Source organism: Micrasema longulum, unplaced genomic scaffold (genome assembly GCF_059751315.1).
Source record: "Micrasema longulum isolate JH-2025_06_02 unplaced genomic scaffold, ASM5975131v1 h1tg000013l, whole genome shotgun sequence".
NCBI lineage: Eukaryota > Metazoa > Arthropoda > Insecta > Trichoptera > Brachycentridae > Micrasema > Micrasema longulum.
In genome coordinates, this window is record NW_028277221.1 from 701,050 (window position 1) to 726,133 (window position 25,084).

The 25,084-nt window shown below is 31.8% G+C and overlaps 1 protein-coding gene across 2 annotated transcripts in view; it reads left to right on the plus strand.

The window, feature by feature from the left end:
- Positions 1-25,084, plus strand: part of LOC148285693 (uncharacterized) — a 91,325-nt gene that overhangs the window by 64,665 nt on the left and 1,576 nt on the right. For both annotated transcript variants that reach the window (XM_088238771.1, XM_088238847.1), the window contains exons 3-12: positions 7,478-7,616; positions 11,915-11,979; positions 13,531-13,669; positions 13,952-14,064; positions 17,088-17,219; positions 18,324-18,446; positions 19,120-19,339; positions 21,783-21,928; positions 23,965-24,510; positions 24,777-24,989. In XM_088238771.1, coding sequence (XP_088094897.1) covers positions 7,478-7,616; positions 11,915-11,979; positions 13,531-13,669; positions 13,952-14,064; positions 17,088-17,219; positions 18,324-18,446; positions 19,120-19,339; positions 21,783-21,928; positions 23,965-24,510; positions 24,777-24,989 — 1,836 coding nt within the window. The remainder of the gene's footprint in view (positions 1-7,477; positions 7,617-11,914; positions 11,980-13,530; positions 13,670-13,951; positions 14,065-17,087; positions 17,220-18,323; positions 18,447-19,119; positions 19,340-21,782; positions 21,929-23,964; positions 24,511-24,776; positions 24,990-25,084) is intronic.

A 25,084-nucleotide genomic window follows, 5' to 3' on the forward strand; every position in this document is an offset into this window, starting at 1 on the left:
ACGGTGAATGGATCCACCCTGCAGTGGCTTGGAGAATTTCGTTATTAGAGCTTTTCAGGCGTTCCTATAGGCTCCAGGCTCTTTGGCGAAGTAGGGCAGCGAAGGTGTTTATTCGTCCAGCTGTAAACATTTCAGAGGCACTGCAGTACCTAGGCAATCCGAATAATTGTCTGTGTGAATTATTATACGTGACCTTTAATTTATTCCATGCTGCTTGCGTATAGTTGTTCTTGCTTGCGTATATAATAAAAAACGCAAAATAAGGCAAAAATATGTAGGTGTATATTTTTTTGAAAGTACTTAAAAATGATAACTGATGAGCGGGCAGTGAACCTGTTAAATTTTATTTTAAATTGTGCCTTTAGTTTTATACTGAATTTAAACATTTTTACATAATATATAAACCGTTTTAAATATACACGCTTACAGTTTGGTATTGGTTATAAATATGGAAAAGCCGCGTTTTTCTGCAAATATAATACCGCAACACACAAGGTGGCGTGTGTTCTCGGTGTTTGCAGAGATCCTTGATTGGAGAAGATTCCGACAACGTGAGTAAATATCTCGGTGTATACATAGACCAAAACTTAAAATGGAAAGACCATATTAGTGAACTAGTTAAACGAATTAGAAAATGTATATACATATTTACTAGACCTACTGTCTACAAAATCTTCTCTTCGGACGTCTATCTCCCTTTGTTAACCATGGAGTTGAAACAGTGTTTGATTTATTTAGTTTTTTATTGATTACTTCTTGGCATGAAGACTTGACCAATATACTACTATGCTCTATTTTTTATAAATTTATTGATGTCATTTTAACTTTGCTAGAATTCCACTCGTCCATGCGCTTTGTAACTGCACGATGATTGGTTATCTAGTTTTTATATATCAACTTTAAAATACCTAAATTTTGTAAATGGGGTCTAGAATTCCAATCGTCTATGCGCTTAGTAGCTACAAAACGTGTTGTAATCTTACTCTTTTTTATTATTCTTTTTTTTTAATATCATTAATACACTAAATTTATTTGTCAATTTTTAAAATGTGTAAATGGGGGCTAAATTTCTAACTGTCTATGCGTTCTGTAGTTGCAAGACGTCCTGTAATCTAGCTCCTATCTGTTATAATTTTTGATTGATCTTAATTGAAAACGAGGAACTAGAATCCCAACCGTCCATGCGCTCTGTAGCTGCAAGACGTACTGCGACATTATTAATTGTACAGCACCCTTGAGGTGATTTTCACAAAAATGGCGCTATATAAATTATCCAACTATAACTATATAAGGAATATTTTAAAAATCAATAATATAAAAATAGCTTATTACTAAATTGTACAATGTTTGTTACAATGCAGTATTGTAAGGTGGGGTATACGCCAATATATTAAACCCTTTTAAAATAGTACAAAGATCAACTATTAAAGTAATTCTAAAGAAACCCTTAACATTTAAGAAGGAAAGTCTATTTAAAATATTTAAGGTTCATACAGTAGACACTCTTTATAAATTGAATTCTATTATACAAATATATAAAAAATAAAAAATAAAAGAATTTAATATGAATAAGTCACTCCGATACCAACGTAATATTAAAATTCCTAAATTCCACACAAGTCACGATCAAAATAGCTTTGTCTTCAAAAGTGTAAAAAAATATAATAATCTTCCCAATGAACTAAAAACTATTAAAAATAATATATCAATAAATAAATTTTAATATTAGTAAGAATGTATTATTGTTTTATGTTTTTTCTTTGAATATCCTGTGTTATTATTTTTTTACTATAAGAGTTTATATATTTAAAATTATATAAACTCTTATAAAAAACAACAAACAACTACAACAGCGTAAGTCACTCTCCAAGCACAAGAGTTAGTCTCTTTTTTGGAGAGTTACAGTGATAACATTTACTAGATGTGTAAAAGTAGATATGTATAGAACTTTTAAAAAACATATGAAATTTATTAATTTAAAAAATTATTTTTTTTAAAGTACCGGCTCGAATTTAAAAATTACTGCTTGTGTGAAGACGCGATGTAACATGTTTTCGAAAAAATGAGAAATCTAGTTATCATTTATTTACGCAAGTTCTCTTTTCATTTATCCGAGGTGTACATATTACACCGTACTTTTGAATAAATTCAAACGATCGCAAACGTTGTTTACCTTGTGCCTAAACCCTCTGGCGCGATAGTCCTTTCGCCTGACGAACGTTTCTACCCGTGTACAGAAATCCAACCCGGACAGCGAAGGATTAAAGATATTATTTATTACTTCCACAGATTTACCGGTGTATAATGTACTTAATACTTTTAATACTACATTTCCTGGTAGTTCGAATGCTATAATTTTTTTACCGTCGGCGCATGTCGGGTCGCTCTTGAATGTGGGAATTTATTATAAACAACGTTTGGGGCATACGGCAAAAATAAAAAGTTTGATGTTCTGTTCTTAGAAAAAAGACTCTTATTTTTTACTCAAAATTACATAAATGATGTGTACGAAATACGAAAAATTATAGATATATGGCAGATTTTTTATAATCGGTATTTTGATGACAAAATAAGGGTGAAGTTATTATTAACTATGTTAGTTGCTTAATTATAATATAAATAAAAGTGAGTAATACTTCAATCCACAAATTTGGAATATCCAGAGACCGGTTTCATCGCTTTCGCGACATCTTTGAGACAGGTATATTTAATAAGGAGTTCAATGTATTTATACACAACAAAGGTAAGGATAGGGAAGTCAAAACTATAGTATAATACTAGACATAATGCGAGAATATCAGACAAATACCATTTACAACTTTCTAAAACAAGACAAGGACAATCAAGACTAATGAATCAGGGACTGAAATTATACAATAAACTACTAGACAAAACTAAACAAAAGACTCAGACAAACTTTTCAAATGATGTAAAAAATATTATTTTGAACAACAGAGTATAAATGAAAAATGTATATGTTATTTTATGTAAAATTAATGTTATAATCCGTAAGGGTTTATAAATAAATTTTCAAATAAGAAAAAGAAAAAAAAATTAAAGATAATTAAATAAAATTATTTTTATCTTAAGGATCTTTAACAAAAAATGTTGGGTTAACTAATGAGAGATATAATGCTATTTTAATGAGTTCAATTATACTATTTTATATTCCTATATAGTCCCATCCATCGTGAGGAGAAACCGGTCACTGGATATTCCAAATTTGTGGATTAAAGTATCACTCGTCTTTTTTTTCTATAATAAATTACAATGAACTTCCATCAAAGATTTTCACTTACAAACTTAAATGTTTTAATTATAATAATAAAAATACGTATATAGTTTTATTCCACTTTTATTTATGAATTTTTACCAGTGACCGGGTTTCGTCGTGACCGACATCACCAGTCTGACGATGTCGGTCACGACGAAACCCGGTCACTGGTAAAAAATTATAAATAAAAGTGGAATAAAACTATATACGTATTTTTATTATTATAATGAAAATGCAGTTCCACCAAGAAATGTCAGTAGAAAAACTCAATATATTAAATGTTTTACCTCAGAAAAGGGAATATGGAAGTCTAGGCATCTACAGGGCTTATGACCTGTCATTGGCTGGTTTGAGTGGCCACTTTACACACGGTGTAACATTTACCATTTTGCCAATGTTTGAACATCCATGCTTCTTTCATTTGTTGATTTTAGTGAAGTTGAAGAGCTGAAACTTTTATTGTTGTGAAGAGATTCATCTGACTGAATAATTTCACATACTAGGCAACACCTGAAAACAATTATTCATTTTTTTCCCCTGCAAATGCCTAGACTTCCATATTCCCTTTTCTAAGGTATTCTCCATCCCTGTTGTAATTTGTTAATCTTAATGACTCCCGAGGGGTTGAAATCTAGTATTTTGTCTACAAACATTTGGACAAACTGAAATATTGTAATACAAACTTAAATGTTTAAGTTGCTTAAGTGATGTTAAAAAATGCTAAAAGTTGGTACACTGTTTCTGAATCATTATTTTTGTATTATTATTTTAAGTAAATCATTTATATTTTCATAGAGCCTCGATGTACTAACCATGAAGTTATTTTATTTTATTTTATTAACATAAATGGCAAATCTGCATTTTACAAAAATTTATAATACTTACATATTTGACTTATTATTTTTCATTTTTTATAAACATAAATTTCCTTATACCATAGATTAATTTTAAAAAAATTAACCTAAAAATTATTCAGCAAGTTATAAGTTATGATGATAACAATTGATTTACTAGTAACCTCATTTGGAAAAACACCGCAAAATCACAATGCGAAGGCCGAAAGAAGCGCCCTTAAAGTAAAAATCAAAAGATCAATATGTATTACGATACTTTTATAGTTTCCAGAAATTTCAGGTTCCCAGTAGAAGCATAATACTAAAGACCTGATAGAAATATATGAGAACGATGATACAGAATGCTTCGCATCTGTTCGATGAAGATCTCTATAAAGAAGTTTGATGGAGAGGGCGTAGACCAAACGCCGTAGTCAAGATGTCTCCGAATTTATGAATCCTGAGTCAGAATCTTATGTTTACAATGCACAAGACTTCAACAAAGACATTGTGTTCGTCGGTCGATAGTTTATTTACCTTAATGATATGACCTCGGAAAATGTGAAAACACCACAGCGCACGCAGAACAGCTCGTATTTAATCAAATCAATAGAGAAAAATACGACACCGTGAATTTATTCAGTTTATGTAGGTACCAATTACATATTACCTTTGATCACAGGAAAATGCACTCCCCCCTCCAGGACTAATTGGCAAATAAATGCAATGCTTTCCCGAACAAACACACGACAATTCATCCATCAATAAATAATGTTTATAATTAAAAGTGTTTTTCAAAATGAATAATACGATTTGATTTATTTTTTTCAATCCGTTTGGGGTATAAATCTTATTTTACTGTAACAATGTTTGAGTATGTCCAAATGCTTGCAGACTGGCTGGATTTCCTCCCTAGGGAGTTATTCATATTTAAATTTATTTCAACAGAGAGGGAAAACATTTTTGAGAAGGGAATATGGAAGTCTAGGCATTTACAGTTACACAGTGTGTAAAGTGGCCACTTAAACCAGCCAATGACAGGTCATAAGCCCTGTAAATGTCTAGACTTAGATTTTTTTAATTTTTTTTTTTTTAAAGTAAAAAGAAATATTTGCGTTCTTATGATTTACCCAAATATTTAATTTTGAGGGCCATTTTCATCGAGTTGTAAATAACTCACTATTAGAAAATGGAATCGAGTTGGGGTTGAGTGGGATTCGAACCACCCTATTCACCCAATTTTATCCCCTTCTCAAAAATGTTTTCCCTCTCTGTTGAAACTTATTTTACTGTATTAGGTATGAATTTGTAGCTCTCGGTTGTTTGATTATTCTATAAGCATCGTAAACTCAAAATTTCCGGAGGGAAACAGGAAATATTTTATTAAATAATAAATTTCAATCAAAATGTTCATTGTACATAGTTTATGATTTCAATTCATAACGTGTGTAAAATATAAGATCTTGCGAAAAGTGTTTTGTTTGTAAATTCGTGGATTATGGAGAACAATAAAAATTAAGATGGAATACTGACAAGTACAATTTTACTTCTCAAATTAAAAATTAATTGAAAAAATGTTTTGAAGTAAAAATAATTTTCAGATTTCAGGCATTGCCTAGTATTCGAAATAATTCAAATGAGACTCTTCCCAACATTAAATTTTTCAGCTTTTTTACTTTACTAAAATCAACAGATGGAAGAATAGAAATATGGATGTTCAAATAAAGACAAAATGGTGAATGTGACACAGTGTGTAAAGCGGCCACTTCAACCAGCCAATGGCAGGTCATAAACCCTGTAAATGCCTAGACTTCCATACTCCTTTAAAATATTCTCCACCTCCGGTGTTATTTTTTAATCTTAATAACTTAATGAAGGGGTGAAATCCAGTATTTTGTCTACAAACATTTGGACCAACTCGAAATATTGTAACATAATATTATTTTCAAAATATTTTATGTACACTATTTAAAATCGTACGAATGGTCAGGCCTCAGAGCCTCAATTTTGTGAAGGTTTTTTAGCCTCCGAAAACGGAATAATTCATTAAAACTGCTAATACAAACATTGTTATCCATCTATATAAATAAAAGTCAATATTCGTATGTGTGTCTGAAGATTAGACTAGATTTAGATTAAAAGGAATATTCTCTAAAATCGATTTCGTATACACGTTTTAATGTAATTAAAAAATCAATGTTATTTTTACTTTTGCACATACTCAACGTGATAATAACAGATTACTGGGGTTGGGAAGAAGTTTTACCCCACCCTCCATTCACTGAAACGACTTCAGATTTTTCCAACCACAGAAAAAAATAGTACCAATCTATTCTCTGTTCTATGCTTATATTTGCTATCTTGACGACAATACAGAACTCATAGATCGTCTGGAGCATTTGCAGCCGAAGCATCGTTTTACTTTTAATATCTCCCACTTCTTAATAATATTCTTAACAACCCTTGCGCCCCAAAATATATTTTTGAGAATTTAATTTATCTTTCTGATCGTGGTATTTGGCTTCGTACATAATTTTTCAGCTATTCCTTTTCTGTTCAAGGTGCTAGCCTTTGGAATAAGCTACCTCTTCGTGTAAAAATGGACCTTCTCTGGCCGTCTTCTAGAAACACCTAAGACATTACTTTATAACCCTAGCCTCTCTTCATTTTATAGTTTTTTTTTAATGTTTTTTATTCCTTGTCTTTCCTGGTTCCTTTTCCTCTCTCCTTCCAACTCATTAAGTACCTAATTCCACATTCCTTATCATTTAATATGTATAACATAATGTACTTTTACTAAGTTTATATGTGGAAGCCATTTCTTCCTATTAAAAAAACAGGTGTTTATTTTTGATTAATTAAGTCTTTTTCATGGATGTATCTTTCGATATATACTCGTATTATGTTTTTTAGTACAAATTCTTTTGACGATTCTGATTTTTGGTTGGCAGGAAGATATTGCTTTAGCAGTAAGTACGCCAAACTACTTATTTTTTGTACTTGAACATTTAAATAAATGAATACATATTTGTTATATTTAAATGTGTGAAAATTGGCCGAAATATTGCAATTATAATTATAAATGAAATTAATAAAATGTTTAAAAACCACATAATCTTGCTATTTATAAGTACATATATAAGTTTTTTTAATTTCGTGCGACGGAGTAAATTGAAAACATTGAAGATTGAACAAAAACAGTTGGCTGTCCGACTTAAAAATTTGCGAAGCAGTGATGATGCTAGGTAGCATTTCTGCTACTGATTTCAGAAAATTTAATTGTTAATTTGCATTGGCCGACCTCCATCGACATCAGCTGTAGCGATATTGTTAACTTCACAAATGGCTAATACTAACTTACCTTTTGCAGGGTGTACTTTTCCATCCAAGTGGAATGGGCGCTGGTTCCAGTCAGGAGTTCTTCAGCAGATCTCGATCGAGGGCGATCGTTTATCGAGCAAGGGGAAGTGTCTTTCTTCAGAGGGAGACAAGTTTCTTCTTGTGGATGAGTAAGTCCCGTATTACTAATTACTATTGTAGGTACGTTATTTATAGCCATTGCTCACGCGAGAGGGTAGATAAACGCGAATGGAGACGTTTGCTGAAGGCGGCTAGGAATTATTTAATATCTAAAATTCAGTTAATAATTAATATGAAAGAGTTTATAACATCAATAAAAAAACAAGACGTGAGAAGACAGGTTGACATATAATATTTAGAATACAATATTTATAAATCATAAAATAAGGTATGTACTAGATACTTATTTAAGTACATTACACAACATTAGATCGATACTAATCCTTTTTAACTTCATCATGTTACAATAGTGTGTGTGTATGTATATCTATATATATATATAAAAATGTTCGTATGTGTGTTCTCGATAGACTGAATAACTGCTGGACTGATTTACGTGCGGTTTTCAGCAAAATTATGAGCTTTGCCATGGGCATATTTATAGATTTTAAAACCTTCAATAGGTTAAGTAGAAAAAAGTTAGGAGCGTAAATGTTTTATTCATCGTTAACAGGGCTGAATTAGACGAGAATGCATGTACAAAAAATAAAAGGATGTTGTTTTTTTTAAAAAGTTTGCTTTTGAATGTTTACAAACAACATTTATTAGCTTTTTATAGATCCCAATCAGATTCTTTCCGTAAATTCCTTATAATTCCTACCTAGTTTATTTGATTTCGTAAAAGCATTACGTAAAAGCGTAAAGGCATTGGCTGGATTAAGTGACCACTATATGTGATTAATAATGAATAAATAAAAAGTATCAAAAATCTTAAGAAAATTAGGTACCTACTTATTGGCATACTGTAACGGGTAATATTTTATGTATAAACGCTCCTCATCACAGATATAATAGCCATCACGCATTTTTCTGATTTCGTCTATGGCGAACGCATCTACCAAATGTCATTTTCTCGAAGTCTTCTTCCATGACAAAACGCCAACGGAATGGTGGGTCCCAGATATCACTGTTCGACAAATGGAGCTACAGCATTGTGTGTTTTAAATTATTTTAATTCATGGCGATCTAATGTCTCTAGACATCCCATTAATCTTCGATTGAAATCCACAGAGTCCTTTGTTTTCCTATTATATTAGTTATAAATTTTATTTATTGGCAACAATTCTGAATCAAACAACACCGCCAATGCCATGTTATACATTTATTTTTTTTGCATATCAATGGATCTTGGGTTAAGAAGATGATGCAATCCATAAATTAATCATTACATTATATTTAAAAACAATAATGGATTTTGTGTAGTTTGGAAAAAAGGAATCAGGATACTGTCATTGACGCCATATAATGTTGTGGAGAACATTATTTCTAAGACTTTTCCGGGCTATGAAGTTATGCTTTTAATGAAGCCTTGATCAACTTAACCTGATGATAAATCGAACAAGATGACCCATGGCTTAAGATGGAATAATCCAGATGGTTAAGCAACCGGCTAGAATCATATATTCCAAAACTTTCAACATTTTTCATTTATACAAAATTATGTTCGATGTCAATTATTAAATTAATATTTGCATGTAGGATTAATTACAGCGGTATTTTAAATATATTCTTGAATCTGGTAGTAAATGTAACTTCAAATAATAATGTCATGTAATTAAATTTATATGTTGTAAGGACCGGTGTTTTTATTGAAATATTTTCTCTTAAATTTACTTTTGTGATTGATGTACCTACTAAGCTTCAAGCTCATTCGGCCATGTCGTGTTCTAACGTTGTAACTTAGCCGGTGCCGATTGGTTTCTTGATTAGAAGATCGTGGGTTTGGGAAGGCAAATTTACGTAAACTCTTTGAAATTTCCTTTTTTTTATTTATCCATCCATCACGAACTTGCCGTTGTAATACTTGATAAATTGTTTTATATTAATGCACCTATGATTCTTACAAGAAATAAGATCGAATTAATGCGATTAGTTTATATTTATCTTTATGTATATTATTCTTATGTATGTGTGATGTCACTGAACTCCTTTTAAGCGGCTTAACCGATTATCGTGCGGTTTTCAGCTAGATGTTGATCTTTGCACGGCGCGTGTTCGTAGATATTAAAAGCTTTCAACTAATGTGTAAAAAAAAGGGTTAGGCGCAAAAATGTTGTATTCATCGACCTACCAGGGTTGCATTCGACGAGAATGCATATACAAAAAAATGGAAAGATGTTGTTTTTTTGTGCATAAAAAATATTGTTTTTGAATTTTTACAAACAACATTTGCTTTTTGTGGATCCCAATCAGATTTTTTCATTATTTTTTTTTATAAATTATACCCACTTATCTCTTTTTACTGGATTTTTTCTAATACTAAAATAATTTTAATTGACATTCAATACATTTTTTTAAATCGTATTCCTACATAAAATGCACCCCTCTTGGTGAGAAGAGCAGAGTTTGACATTGGAAAAAAGAATTCTATAATTGAAAATTAATTATTTAAAGCTTTGGAATTCAATCATAAAAAAATACCTAGGTACCTACTTAAATTCAATATTTGAATATTAATCATTTTTAGCAGTCAAGCCAACGTTCTGGCAGGACAACGTATGTCAGGTCTACTAGTACTATACAAATTCCACCTTACATTGTAACATAGTTTTGTCGGGAATATTGAGCAGACTTTTTAAATTGCGTTAGTAGATTGAAATATTACAGGAGCAAACCTTAACCCATTATAGGTACTTTTTATTAACATTTTAAACCCGTTATGTGTCAACTCTTACGTGTTATGAACTGCAAACATCGATTAAACACATAAAATCGTCTGGTAGTGACATCCATTCATTCGAATTGCATCCGAGTGCAGTTGCGAAACTCATTGGCGGAATTATTAGGGTTCGATAAATTAATGCACTTCCGCATCCGCCGAATTCATTTGATTCGGATTTTCATTTTTCCCGTAACTCAAAACGCTACCGGCTGGTTGGAGGTTTTGCGTCGAATAAGGAGGTGATCGACGCATCAAACGACGATTTACAGATAGGCATTTTAGAATAAAAACAAAGATTTTCAAAAGAAGCTTGAGCTAAACCAATAGGAACACGCCGATCTTTAAAACAGTTTTCTATAAAACACTCAAAATCGTTTTTCTAAGCTTTTACTGGACGTAAGAGGACTATGTTAATAACTAACATAAATGTGTGTGTCATTCCGAATTTTTAAAAAATTATGCCCGTTCTTATACAGTGTTCATTAAACCTTGTCACATCCGAAACCACGATGATCAATATGAGTAAGAAGACATATTGGCACATTAAAATATTTTTTAGAATAAATATTTTTTTTTAAAATAAAATATTTAAATTAAGGTTGCTTACTACTGCAGGGGAGAAACGAGGAGGGGGAGGGGGGAGTCTGACACACCGTCAACCGCACGGCCGTGCCCCCCTCGCTTCTCTCCTGCAGAAGTAACTAACCATTTGGTTTTTTTGATATTTAAATTTAAAAATTTTATTTGTTAAAAAAAAAAAAAAAATGTTCCAATATATCTTCTTACTCATATGGATCATCGTTTTTTCGGATGTGACAGGGTTTAAAGAACATTTTGTATTAAGATAGGTGTCATATTTTTTTGTTACATCATGTTAAATATCTTTTTTTTAACGATGTTTCATCTTTGTTTTGATTTTTTAAAATGTTTTTTATCGATTTAACTCATTAATATTCCGATTTCAGGGAGATGAGCAGAGTAACATAATTGACTAAATACATCACAGGAAAGGGGCAATTCTTTAGGACTGTAATTTAGAGATTGACATCAAAACACGATTAATAAAGTACTGAAAGCGCCTAATACTTTCACGCTGCCTTGCATTTCTCGCTACTCGTTAACGAGGCGATTATTATTTTTACGATGTTTCTTTATTTTGTGATTGTGCCGACATTTTTGCACAGCAATATTTTCACAAATTAAACAACAAAAATAACCTAAGGCTTTTAAATGACTGGTATAAAATTAAAATTAAAGAGTTTTATAGTAGTTGTAACAAGTTAATATGTAGGTGCTCGTTTAATATCTTATTAGAGATTAATCATTATCAATCTATGAATTATTAAACCTGAATCTATTTTCATCCGATTTGTTTTAATTCTCGGCATGTATTGTGTTTGTGTCGACCATTTGGTCGTCCTTGATATCAAATTATTATGTTAAAAAACGAGAATGTAGGTTTATTTTTAACGCCTTTTTCGCGAGACCTCGCGAGTATGTAGATATATTTATTACTAAAAAATACAATATTCATTTACAAATAATGTTCTTTATTTTTTTTTACAGAAGAGGCTGCTATAGATGCGTTGTCATTCATGAAAAACACATCAATGTCCTGCAATATAAAGAAAGTAAGAATATACAATACCTATACTTATATTAAATATTTTTTGCCTTTGATAATATTATCGAAATAGCAAGCAACAGTCGGCTATCGCCGATTGTTACATGCTACAGAATATAACAATCGCCTCGTATAATCGACCCCCCGGGCCTAAGTTTTCGGCTTTTCGCCTTTCGGTTAGTTAGAAGCTTAGTCATCTAGAAGTATCGTTCCATTGGGCCTCGTGATTTTTTGTTGTAATATAAATGTAATAAATAATAATCTCTCACTCAAAATAATGCTATAAAAACCACACAAAATTTTCAGAAATTTTCAATATCTTCGTAAGAATATTGGTTAGTAAGCGATTAAAATAAGAAAAATAAAAATAATAATTTAAAGATGTTGAAATTTTGTAATAATATATTAAAAAGGATTGAAGAATATTCTCATGGTTTTTAAAAAAAACTCAGAGGTAAATGGATTTGTGTTAATGTTGAAAAAATATATTCTCATGGCTCATTAAAAAAAAACAATTTATAGGTAAATGTAATTGTTATAATAATAGTTTCAAAATATATTCTGGTGGTTAATTTAAAAATGTACATTGAGGTAAATATTAATACAAATATAGAGAGATAATATTATTCTGTTCTAATAATCAATTTTAACAGACGAAAATGACCTTGATAACAAGGTTCAAATTCCTGTGCCCAAATATAAGGGACAGACGCAATCAATCAATTTTAGACTATTAGTATTATAGATTTGATTTTTTTCTTATCCTTGGTGAAATTTCGTTTTATTTTTTTTTAAACTAGCACCTTATAAAATCTGCAATTTAAAATACTCCGCACCTCCCTCCACTTGTGTATTTAGCCATTATATTTGTCATTTTGATTTAGTGTATTCGCATAATGTCGATGATGTTTTTTGTATTTGGACCGGAACGGAACGTCAATTAACTTCATTTCTTAATTTTATGAATACTTTTGATGACTAAATTAAATCAACTTTAGAAGTCCAAAAAGACAATAAATTAAATTTTCTATAACATTCTCAACAATCAAATAGAATTTCATATTTTACAAAAACCAACTTACGCGGATGTCGTCATTGATAATTCATCCAACCACCCTACTTCCCAAAAAAATATTGAGAATGAAAAACACAGTTTTTAATCATATCATATTTTTTAAATATTCAAAATTAGTCATCGTTCATTCATGATGTTTTCAAGATTTGGATAAACTCTATCATAAGAAATATTCAATTAATATAATAGTGCCGCCCGGTATGCTATAGTCGCATAAAGTTCTTTCAAATCTTAAATAAAAGTTTGCCCGGTGAGTGACCAAACGTTTTCAAATAAAATATTCTAGTGTACCTCTAACGCAAACGAAATTTGTATGTTCACATGGTTCAACGATTAAATTAAAATCACATTGTGATTAAAAATCATAATCTGCAAATAACTAGATTGAAACGTACCTATGTGTGTATTGTGGTTTTCAGAGTAGTTTATAACTGTGTATGTATAATATTATATGGGTTTCTAAAGCTTCGTATTATATTTCAGCATTCTGCCTCGGGAGAGAGACGATACACAACCTGTGCTCTCTTATTACTGGGGATGCATTACTCTACTCCATGTTTAGAGAGAATGCTTCTCCCGTCACATGTCCCTTGAGAGGACCATTTTCTTTTACATACAACAGGTTTGACTTTTATTTTGTATATCTGAGAACAAGTTAAACCAGAAACCATAATATATATTTCTTAGATATCTTTCATTTACTTTTTCCACATCATAACTTTCGTACTTTTGTAGTTTTTCAACTCATCAAAATAAATTTTAGAACCATTTTTTTTTTACTATTTGAAAAATAATGACCAAGAAATAGTTCAAAATCTATCATACTTAAAAGATCTTTTTTTTAAGAATAATTAATCGTATTTTTTTTTTTTTAAAGAAATGTTTTTGATATTATTCATTGCAGAGGACATGGGGATTGCAAAAGTCCTGTTTCATCTATAGAAAGTTGCACAGAAGAATCTCGTCTATTGTTGAACTACCAGGCGTGTCCTGATGTCTATGGTTCTGAAAGTACAGGTAAATAATTGTAATAATAATTAGAATCGGGTTATGGTCCCGTGGTTAGTGTTGCGGACTCACGGATCAGAGGTCCGAGGTTCGAACCCCCAGGGGCGAACCGTGTATAGAAGCGATTATGCGCAGCTTAACATTATATTTGACTAACCATAATAATGTTTTATTGTAACTTTATTTACAGAAAAACAAATAAATAATTAACATTTATTTTTAATCGTTTCCACCGTTTGTATTTTTATCCTAATATGTGTAAATATAAATTTTAATAAAGCGCGCCCAGCGTCTGTGGTAAGCCAAGAAATTAGCCGATTATTCCAGCTTATTTTTTTATATAAATAAGTATACTATATTTTGAATGTATTAACCCCAGTGCGTGTTTTTTCTTCTAGATTAAATTTGCAGATTATACAAATTATTTGAAGATTCTTGATTTGGAAAACAGTATTTCAAACATTGTTTCTTAAAGACTATTTTTCTTTGAGATGGTACTTTTGACATAAGACCATAATTATTTTCATGCGTCATATTGCAGGTCATATAGCGCTCCACGCGGCCGTTTTTAGCACTATTGATTACTAGAACAACACGGCCAGTTGACATTTCAATTGAATACCTAATATCGACTGAATTCATAGTGGTGTTTTTTTATTTTTTTATATTAAAGTAATGAATATATATATGTAATATAATATATCACGAAGTTATAATATAATAATAAGAATAATGTTTGGATAATTTATATAGCGCCATTTTTGTGAAAATCACCTCAAGGGCGCACATCGTTTGAGTTGATTTCATGGATGAGAGTTGTTGTATACACAGAACCACAGAAAAATATCAATTTATAGTATATATTACCTACTTACATTACATTATGTACCTTCTATGTAAGTACAAATATATGATATTTTTTTATAGCTAACTGTAAATAAAATCACCATTCGCCACTGCAAACCCCACTCTACCCCATCTTGATTTCCATTTTCTAATCGTGAGTTATTTACAACTAGTTGAAAATGGCCACCAAAATTGAAATATTTGTGTAAATTATAAGAACGCTAATATTTCTTTTTATAAAAATATAATATTAGCAATCGTTTAGTGATTTTCACGTTATTGGAATTGGCATCTAATTTCAATATTTTCAGAATTTTGAGTAACAGTCGGGTTGTGGTCCCGTGGCTAGTGTCTCGGACTCACAGACCAAAGGTCGTGGTTCGAATCCTACTCTACCCCAACCTGATTCCATTTTCTAATAGTGAGTTATTTACAACTCGTTGAAAATGGCCAGTAAAATTAAATATTTGGGTAAATCATAAGAACGCAAATATTTCTTATTTCTTTCTAAAAAAAATAAAATATAAAAAAACACAGACTTTAGCTGTAAGTGTAATGAAAATAGAACAAGTAAAATTTTTTTAATCAGATGTAATATTATGAAGATGCCAGATGCTTATGAGAATATACCTCACACTGGAACAATGTGTCTTCACTTACTAAATATATACACATTATATGTATATATTTAGAGAAATGTCTCCCTAAATATATCATATGTGTATTATGTATATACAGGATGTTCATTAAACCCTGTCACATCCGAAACCATGATGATCAGTATGAGCAAGAAGACATATTGGCATATTAAAATATTTTTTTAGAACTAATAAAATTTAAAAAAATAAACTATCAAAAAAAGCAAATGGTTGCTTACTTCTGCAGGGGAGAAACGAGGAGGGGGAGGGGAGAATCTGATACTGCGCCGCGCTCCCCTCACCTCTCCCCTGCAGAAGTAAGCAACCATTTGTTTTTCAAATATTTTTTTTTTTAAATTTTCTTTGTTCTAAATATATTTTTAAATATGCTAATATGTCTTCTTGCCCATATTGATCATTGTGGTTTCGGATGTGACAGGGTTTAAAGAACCCCTGTATATTCCAAAATATTAAACACTCTTAGTGCGATAAAAGAGGAAAGGTCTCCTAAATATATAATATGTATAAATAAATATATTATATTAACATTTTACAACAGAGATGAAGAACATTTAAGAGAAGGTAATATGGAAGTCTAGGCATCTACAGGGCTTATGACCTGTCAATGGCTGGTTTAAGTGGCCACTTTACACACTGTGTAACATTCACCATTCTGCCTATATTTGAACATCTATATTCCTTCAATTCTTTCATCTGTTGATGTTTGTGAAGTTAAAGTAAAGTGGCCACTTAAACCAGTCATTGACAGGTCATAAGCCCTGTAGATGCCTAGACTTCCATATTACCTTCTCTTAAATGTTCTTCATCTCTGTTGTAAAATGTTAATATAAACAGCTCCCCGGGGAGTTGAATCCAGTCCTTGTCTATAAAAATTTGGACAAACTCAAAATATTGTTGCTAAATATATTATAAATAAATATATACATATTATATATATATATATATATACACATATTTCCTCTTTTATCCCACTGAGAGTGTTTAATATTTTGGAATAGCGTATTAAGCTCTCAAGGACAAAAACTGTTTTCAAGAGAGGAGTTAAGGACTGGATATTGGATTTGGAAGAAGGGATTTGAGTGAGAAACTCCTTGATGATTATTCGAAAATTTGACATTATTTTATTTTTCTCTCTTTTTTTCCTAAATGTAAACCAAATGTTTGAGTTTGCTGTTTAACATATAGATGTGCCACATATTTTGTTAAATTATTATTTTTATGTTTCTGATCGTATATAATATTTGTGGTGATATATTCGTATGCCTGTGTTTACTACTTATTCGTCGCAACTTAACACGGGACTTTTGGTCCCATGGAGTTGAGACTTATGTCTCAAAAAATATGTAATAAACTGTTTATAAGTAAATAAATAAAAAATATTGTTATCAGTTAAGATTGTTTATGCAGCGGCATTTTAGTTTAAATCACCTCAAGGACTCTGTACAATAAAATTTCAATCGATTTACAAATAAACACTAAAGAAAATCTTATGCTTATCTGTTAGATTCTAATTTTGATGTCTTTCAGTGGAAGAACTAGAATGTCTAGCAACTTGGAAAGAAGGCAGCCTCAGATACCTAGTTGGAAAAGTTCACCACAATCATGCTACTAGTAATGAAGACAGATACCGCTGTTTCGTTTATGAAAAAAATGGCTTAGGTATGTAGTGTACATAAGTATTTTTCTGGAATTTATTTTTGAACATCCACTTTGAACAAGTAAGGAAATCTGAAGAGGTTTATTTACAATAATTCTAATCTAAAATTGTTGCAACAGAGAGGGAAAACATTGAAGGGAATATGGATTATGACCTGTCATTTGCTTTGCACATTACCTCAACTCTTCCATCTATTCCCTTTTGTGAAGTGAAGTAATAGAGCCGAAACCTTTATCATGTGGGTGAGATTCATCCGGCTGAACCAACGATAAAGGTTTCAGCTCTTTTACTTCACAAAAGTCAACAGAGTTAAGGAAATGTGGATGTTAAAACATAGGCAGAATGGTGAATATTACACAGTGAGTAAAGTGGTCACTTAAACCAGCCAATGACAGTCGTAAGTCCTGTAAATGACAAAAAAATGTTTTTTTTAAAAATGAATAAATTTATTTAATAACTAATTATGAAGACCAATAAGTTTAAAATACCATCAATAATGATCGACTTCCCCATGAAGACCATCCTCAAAAAAACCGACCAACTCCCTTGGATCTTGTCTGTGACCTATCGAAAAGAATCAATTCTGCCATTGAGATTTCAAGTGATCCCTCATGTGGGGTCAAAAAAGATCAAATGATCTTTATACAAAAAGAGCTATTTGGAGTTAACTAATTATATACCAATATGTATACTCTCAACCTCACCCAAGCTGTTTGGGAGTATTGTGCTTGTTCCAATCTGAGTACAACAGGACATACTACACTCACCATTCTTCCCTGGCATGCATCTACAGAACTGCTATTAATTATGCAGAGCTGTTGGACTTGCGTAGACCACTCCTGCTGCAATTTAATCCGCTCCTATCCATTGAATGGCCATTCCCTCAGTTCTCTTCTTTTAAACATGTTTTTTGTTAAATTTATTCTTTACTTTATTTCCTTTTTTTAAAAATTAATTGCACATTTACTGTAATAGTTATGATTTTATTTTATGATTATTGTCATTTTTACACTGGCATATATTTTTTCTCAGCAAGTGCATTCTAACCTAACCCATATTCCTTTAATTTAAGCATCCTCAACTCATGGTATGCTTCTGTATTGCAGGTTTATACCCATCAAATAAAGATGGTGATGGAGTGGAGTTCCATGTAGCTCAGTCCGGTGATGCAACGTGCAATGGGTTATTCAGCGCAACAGAAGGATCTCGTACAATGGCTTTAAAGAAAGGTATATGGACAAATCAATACTTTTATTTGTGTAAAAGATATATCATTACCATAAACTCTTTAACATCAGTAATACAATGCCACCTTGTATTAATATTAGGGGATATTATTATAACTCACCTAATATTAATTTAATCACCATTTGATCTGTCATTTGAGTGTACCAAAATATGATAAGACATCAATCAAATTATGCTAAACATGGTTGGAAAAATGTGTGCTGGTGCTGCAGCCAATTCAATAAAATTATGGCTTTCGATCTCTACTAAATAAAAGATCTGTATAAATAGTGGACTGTTTAAAATATGTATTTAAAAAATTGGTTTGTGGACTTGTCAGAACATTTGTTAAAATATAATATATTTCATAAAACAAAATAATTCAAATGAAAAGGTTATATTGTAAAATTGGATACTTAATTCACTAGTAAGTGTTTTGTTTATTTAGCTCCACACAAAAAAATATCTGCCTTAAAACAGGTTGTAGCTAGTCTGGCAGACTACACATAATCCAGAGATATTTATTACCATAAAAAATGTAGTAGATAAAGTATATTATTATAAATAAAGATAGGCGATGCTCGCATTCATCGAAATATTTTTTAATTGCAAAAATGCGTTCTCACCCATAAATTAATGCCACGAATTAAATTCACCTCAAATGTTTGTTTTCAGTACCTTTCACCTGGAAAGGTAGATTTCCTCCATGGATGACTGTTCCTGGGCACTGGCACACACTAGACTACTCTAGCACATATTCCTTCCACCAGAAGAATGCAACACTGCGTATTACAAATCTAACAGGAGCGGACATTAAAGTCCATTGTGCTTTCATCAAAGCATCGTCTCCGAGTGGAAATTCTGTAGCTCTTGTGGCACATTGGCAACATCATTGGTATGTAATCCTTTACTAATCTTTTAGTTTTCGATATGTATATAGTCGTTCAAACCAGACTATTTATAAATCAAGTTTTTTTTTAATGTTCTTCATCCTTTAAAATAACACTTAGGTATGTGTATACAAAATTAAACTTTTTTAATTTTACATGAACTAGAAGGTGATTCTGATAGATTTTTCCATGCTAAATCTGCTTTCAAATTATTTCCAACACATAAGGTTTGAGAAAAATGCGTTAAAAAAATGTTTTTTTAAGGAATTGTTTACGTACATAATAACGTATTTTTTTACAAAACATGTTTTTATTCTGCTTGGTGGGAAAACGAATTAACACGCGGATGCGGGGCGATAAATTGCGGGGAGGAAGCCACAGGGCTTCTACGATATTATTTAACGGAGTGGACGGTATTTTAATTTTAATGAAATAAGTTAATATCCTCGATATGCGGTATGCAGTGTCAATCGGTCACAACCCCAACAAATGAGATGGATTGAGAATGGATGCCGCTAACCTGGTTCTTTCTTGATGGAATTGCCGTGGTCCGACTGGTCACTTGGAAAGGCCCCCGATCTGGATCTGAACACTGGAACAAAGTCTATGATGAGGTACACGTTCAACAAAATAAACATGTGGTTCACGACGCGAGGTCTTATTGTGGCGGATGATCAAAGGATACTAAGGTTGGAAGTGAACAGTGGTTGTGGGTAGAAAGGAAGTAAAGTTGTGACAATATTTTAACAATACATACCCACATAATTCGCAACCACGACTTTTGCCTGATTTCATTGCTGACTTGTCTCTTTATGGTTCCACATTAGTTTCCAAGCGTGCTTTTATTCCATTTTGCTTTGTAACGCAACTCATCATGGCTGATATATTGGTGAAATCTCTCAACACGTGCTAAACAGCAGATATGGGGGACCCTAACTTTATCCTGAACTCCAACTTTACAATCCAAATACATTTTATAACTCTTTTTTTTCAAATGAGGTGTTATATTACAGTAATAATATATAAAAATATCGGTAACCGATTAAACCCACTAAATAATAAAATTCTAGAAAAACCAAAAATGTAGTTTTGCATCATTTTTTTAGTAACATCCACTGACAAAATTCTATAAATCCTCGGAGGTTTAGTTTCGAAGTTAGAATATAAAAACCCAATAAAAGTAGTTATTTTAAATAAAAAAATTTGAAAACCAATAATCCCATTTACCAGATATTTTTTTTTGAAATCTCATCTATTGGAACTAAGATGGTTTCATGAGTATGTTTCATGTCTAAAATATGAATAAGAATATAAATATGAATATGACCAAAATGATTTCAAATAGATTTATCTCAGTATGGGCATAATGCATTTAGAGGGTTTTACCAGTATACCGATGGAATAATAGAGTATTATAACACGTTGGTCAGTTTTCCAAGGTTTATTCTTAAATAAAGTTGATTGAGGGTTTGGTACGGGAAGATTTAATTTACACAGTAAGATGACGACGATTAAACAGTTTTACATTCTCAGACTTCGAGTAGCGGTAGGTACTTTGCACTTCTAATGTCAGCAACTTTCCGATGGGTCAAATAAGGTCACGATTGTACTAATTACGGCCAGTAGATGCTCGGTAGCTTCTCACTTATCGGAGTTAAAGTGTTTCTTGAGAAATCGAATACGTACATGAACTGGTCCAGACAAGGAAACGGCCAAATAGCATAGACGAGTCTCCAAGATATTCTCAAAGCCGAGAGCCCGTTACCTCTGACCGGAATGTTCCAATCAAGAAAGCCGACTGATTGCCAAGTGAGACGAACTCTGTCTTCTAAGGCGGGTGCGCGACCTTTTATAGGTGAACTTTGGTGTATATTGTAGTCGGGATGATTTTCTTCGGGCCTTTGCGGGGGATGAGACGCAGAAGTAGCCGGTCAGCTGCGATGTTAGAAGAGTAACGTTGTGGGACAGAAAGTGATACATTGGCAAAAATCGTAGGTACCGTTTTGGCCGTACACATTATATAGATGTTTCCTTCAAAAACAACAATAAAAATATAACCGTAATTCAGAACGTAATGCGCGTCATTCCCAAACATACTTAAATCCCTGCAATTGCTATTTGTCGGGAACCCCAAGTTGTCGAGTTGTTGTCCAAAATCAGATTGATCAAAAATAAAATAAGGGATAAAATTAGGTAAATTAAAATTGCATGGTTAAAGTAATATTTTTTAAAGCGTTGGGGAAATAAGAATTTCTTAACATTAAACATGAGAGGCGAGATAGCGTATTTGGGAATAAAATATATAATTCCAAAAAACAAAGGCCTATAGACAAATTCTGATGGCATATTTGGATTCATCAGGCAGAATTATATAACAATCAATGAGAATGGTTCATGTATCAAAATTGGTGTCGACCAGTGTAATTAATTAATGTTGATTGATTCCAGTGTGGGGCGATATGTGTGCCTGGCCTTCCACCGAAGAGTCCCTCACGCATCAGAGCTCCAGATCGGCCGACCAACCACGCGTCCTGAAGACGCGTGCTCCCCTTCGTACTTCCAGCCCACCACCCTCCCTTATATCACCCTAGTCAGTAAGTAGTACAACACCACAGTTGGTTCTAAATGGTTTTAGTCAATATAAAGTTTTTTTATTATTGTTACATTGTAACACTTCATAGCAAATTATTATAAAGTAAAAACCGCATAATATTATAAGTTTATTTGACTAGTAATAATTTCTCGGAATTCGATAACCATCTAATAGATAATAGATTATAGGCACACTCCAAAACTCCTACACCAAGTAAGTAACAATGGCTGTAACAAGAATATCTGAAAATAATATAAATTCACAAAAATTTCAATTAAACATAATTACACCTCTGACACCATAATCTAATAAATAATTACATATTATTTGTTACAACAGAAAACATTTTTGAGAAGGGAATCTACAAACATTTGGACACACTCAAAACATTGTTAATTACGTATTAATTTAATAACCCCTCCCCCATTATTGACAATGTTCCCTTTGGAATGTGATGTCTTACCCCTTTCACCTCCCTTGTCAACAACTTAGTAGAGATGAGCGTTTCGGTTGTTTAAAAGTCTAAAAGTAGTAGCAGTAACAGTTATCATTTCACAAATTACGTGAAATGGTTTCTAAATAACAGTTTAGAGCAGCGTGTTGAATTACAAAATGAATTAAACTATAACTTATCCCCTCCCCAGAATCTAAAATCTAATCTAATCTCTAGGAGTTGCAGTCAGAAAAACCTCTTATTTTGGAAGATCTGAAACTACCCCCTCCCTTTATTACCCAGAATCGCGGTTCGCTTATGACCTCTACTCTTCAAATAAAAATAGTATGATTCTGGAGAAAGGGGTGTCTACTCTGCTTTAAACTGTTCTTTTTAGAAACAATTTCACGGAGCAGTTCAATTTTTTGAACTAATATCCTGATTAGTTAAATTTTTTTGTGAAACTGTTTCAGCCATTTTAGGAGAATAGCTGTTTTTTTTTTTTACCATCTCTAACCCACAGACTTCAACACCTTATCAAAGTGGTTTTTAAACCACAGTTTACTCAATATAATTGTTATGTAATATACATTCAATAACCTCAGTTATGTGTTATATTTTATAAACCGCCTACTAGTGGCCAACTGAAACAAGATTTTCAGCCAAAACTGAAACCTAAACTCATTTAAATAAGTTGGAAGTCTCTTCAAAACGCCCAGAATTAGGAGTTTTTATTGTTAAACCTTACATGTTCATTAAACTAAGTGTTAAATAAAATTCACAATAAAAAGCATAAATTTAATGAGTGAATTTGTTTATATTTAGCGCTTTTTGTTTATGTTATACATAGGTATAACTTATATGTAACAGTTCTTCAATGTACGCTATAGTACTTCCACTTAGGAATTACAAAAATATAAATATGAATCTTAGAAATCTCAGAGTCAAAAGCCATAAGATGCATCCAAGTACAGCTACGACCGAAGGTTTCAGCTGAACCAAAGTTTTGGCCAATTTTAGTCCGAATCCAAAACTGCAGGGGAAACTCATTTTACTGGCCGAAACCAAAATTGAAACTTCGGTCGATCACTAATGCATGGTATTTCTGAAATATTTCCAGATATAAATGATAATCCAATCCAATTACTCGCTATAACTTCGCACGTAAATCTTTTTGCTAAAATTTTATTTCACTTATTGATAAATCTCATATAGAAGAATCGATTTCTGTCAAAAAACCCATTTTGTTTTTTTTTGTAGATATTTTGCTTTGTAAAAACGGTCCACAATTATGACACATATTGAATATGGCAGTCTTAACAAATTATATAAGATTGTACACATTGTGCACTGTGTATGCGATTAAAATAAACTTTTAGTTATAGTAGTTTTGCACAGTGTCCTACATTCCTAATTGCAGTATAAAATGTGCCAACTATGAAAAGAAGAACACTGAAGTGATAGATTCTTTCCACTTTTCGATGGAAGGAATCCTCTCCCGAAACCATAGTTGTGTTATTTTAATAGAACAGATAATTATTTGTAACACTAATAACAAAATTTTTATTTTGTTCAATATTTCATTATTATTATTTGAATTTCAGCTACCAATCCCGAGGCGAGAATGTGTCCATACTCTGGAAAATTTTCAATTGCTGGTCTTAAAATTCTTCAACGAAATGCTCGATCATTGATTCCCAAGGCAATAGACAGTAACTCAACCGAAGCAGACAAAGATCCATTTAACAAACGGCCTCATTCACATAACCACAAAAATCATAAACATATCAACTCGGAGACCAACTTCGAGGAGGGCTTTTCAGCTGTTGAACGAAGGAAGAAGAAATATGATAAGATGTTAGAAAAAATATTTGCTAAAGAAGCAATAAAGAAAGAGAAAAGACTTAAACAGAAACAAGTGGAACTCGAAGTGAATGAAACATCGTTTTTACACAATGTCTCCTCTACTGTGGAGAGTAATATACAGTTTAGTAATTTGACAAGGGCATTGTCTAGAATGCGAAGGTCAAATGGAAAAGCAGATAGCCTTACTTGCTTAAATAATGAATTTTCTATGTTAGACATCGGATGTAATGTTCAAGAAAGTATGATATTTCATTCATCTTGTGATAATAAAGACTTCATCACAGGTAAAAACTCATGCTTCTATTGATCCAATAACCAATATTGATGTGAATTTTATATTAAGATGAATAAAGCCAGATAATGTCAATTGCGAATTCACTTTTATATTGTGTATTATGACACAAGTTACTATGGATAAAAATAAATCAGTAAATTGACTAAAACATAACATTATCCAATTCAAGAATGTAAGCTTGTACAAAAAATCAAATATGAATGTAATTACTCAAATGCATATTTCCATCAGATTCACATGATTTATTTTTTTTAGCTTACTCTTGTCACGGGGGATGGTCAGAAAATGGAACGTCATTCCTGATCACAACGCCTCTGACAAGAGATTCAATAGGAGCAAAGAGATTTTGTTTTATTTATAAAGAATCACAAGACAGAATGATTTACTTCTCTCGGTCATCAGTTAGCTGTGACCGTAATTTAAGACCGGGCATTGATGGTGCTCTTGTATTCAATGCCACAAGTTCAGGTGTGTATTTAAACTTATCCTCTTTATTTATAATTTGAATACTTTTTTTCATAGTTACCAACTGACAGCACTTGTTTTTATAATTACTGATCCTT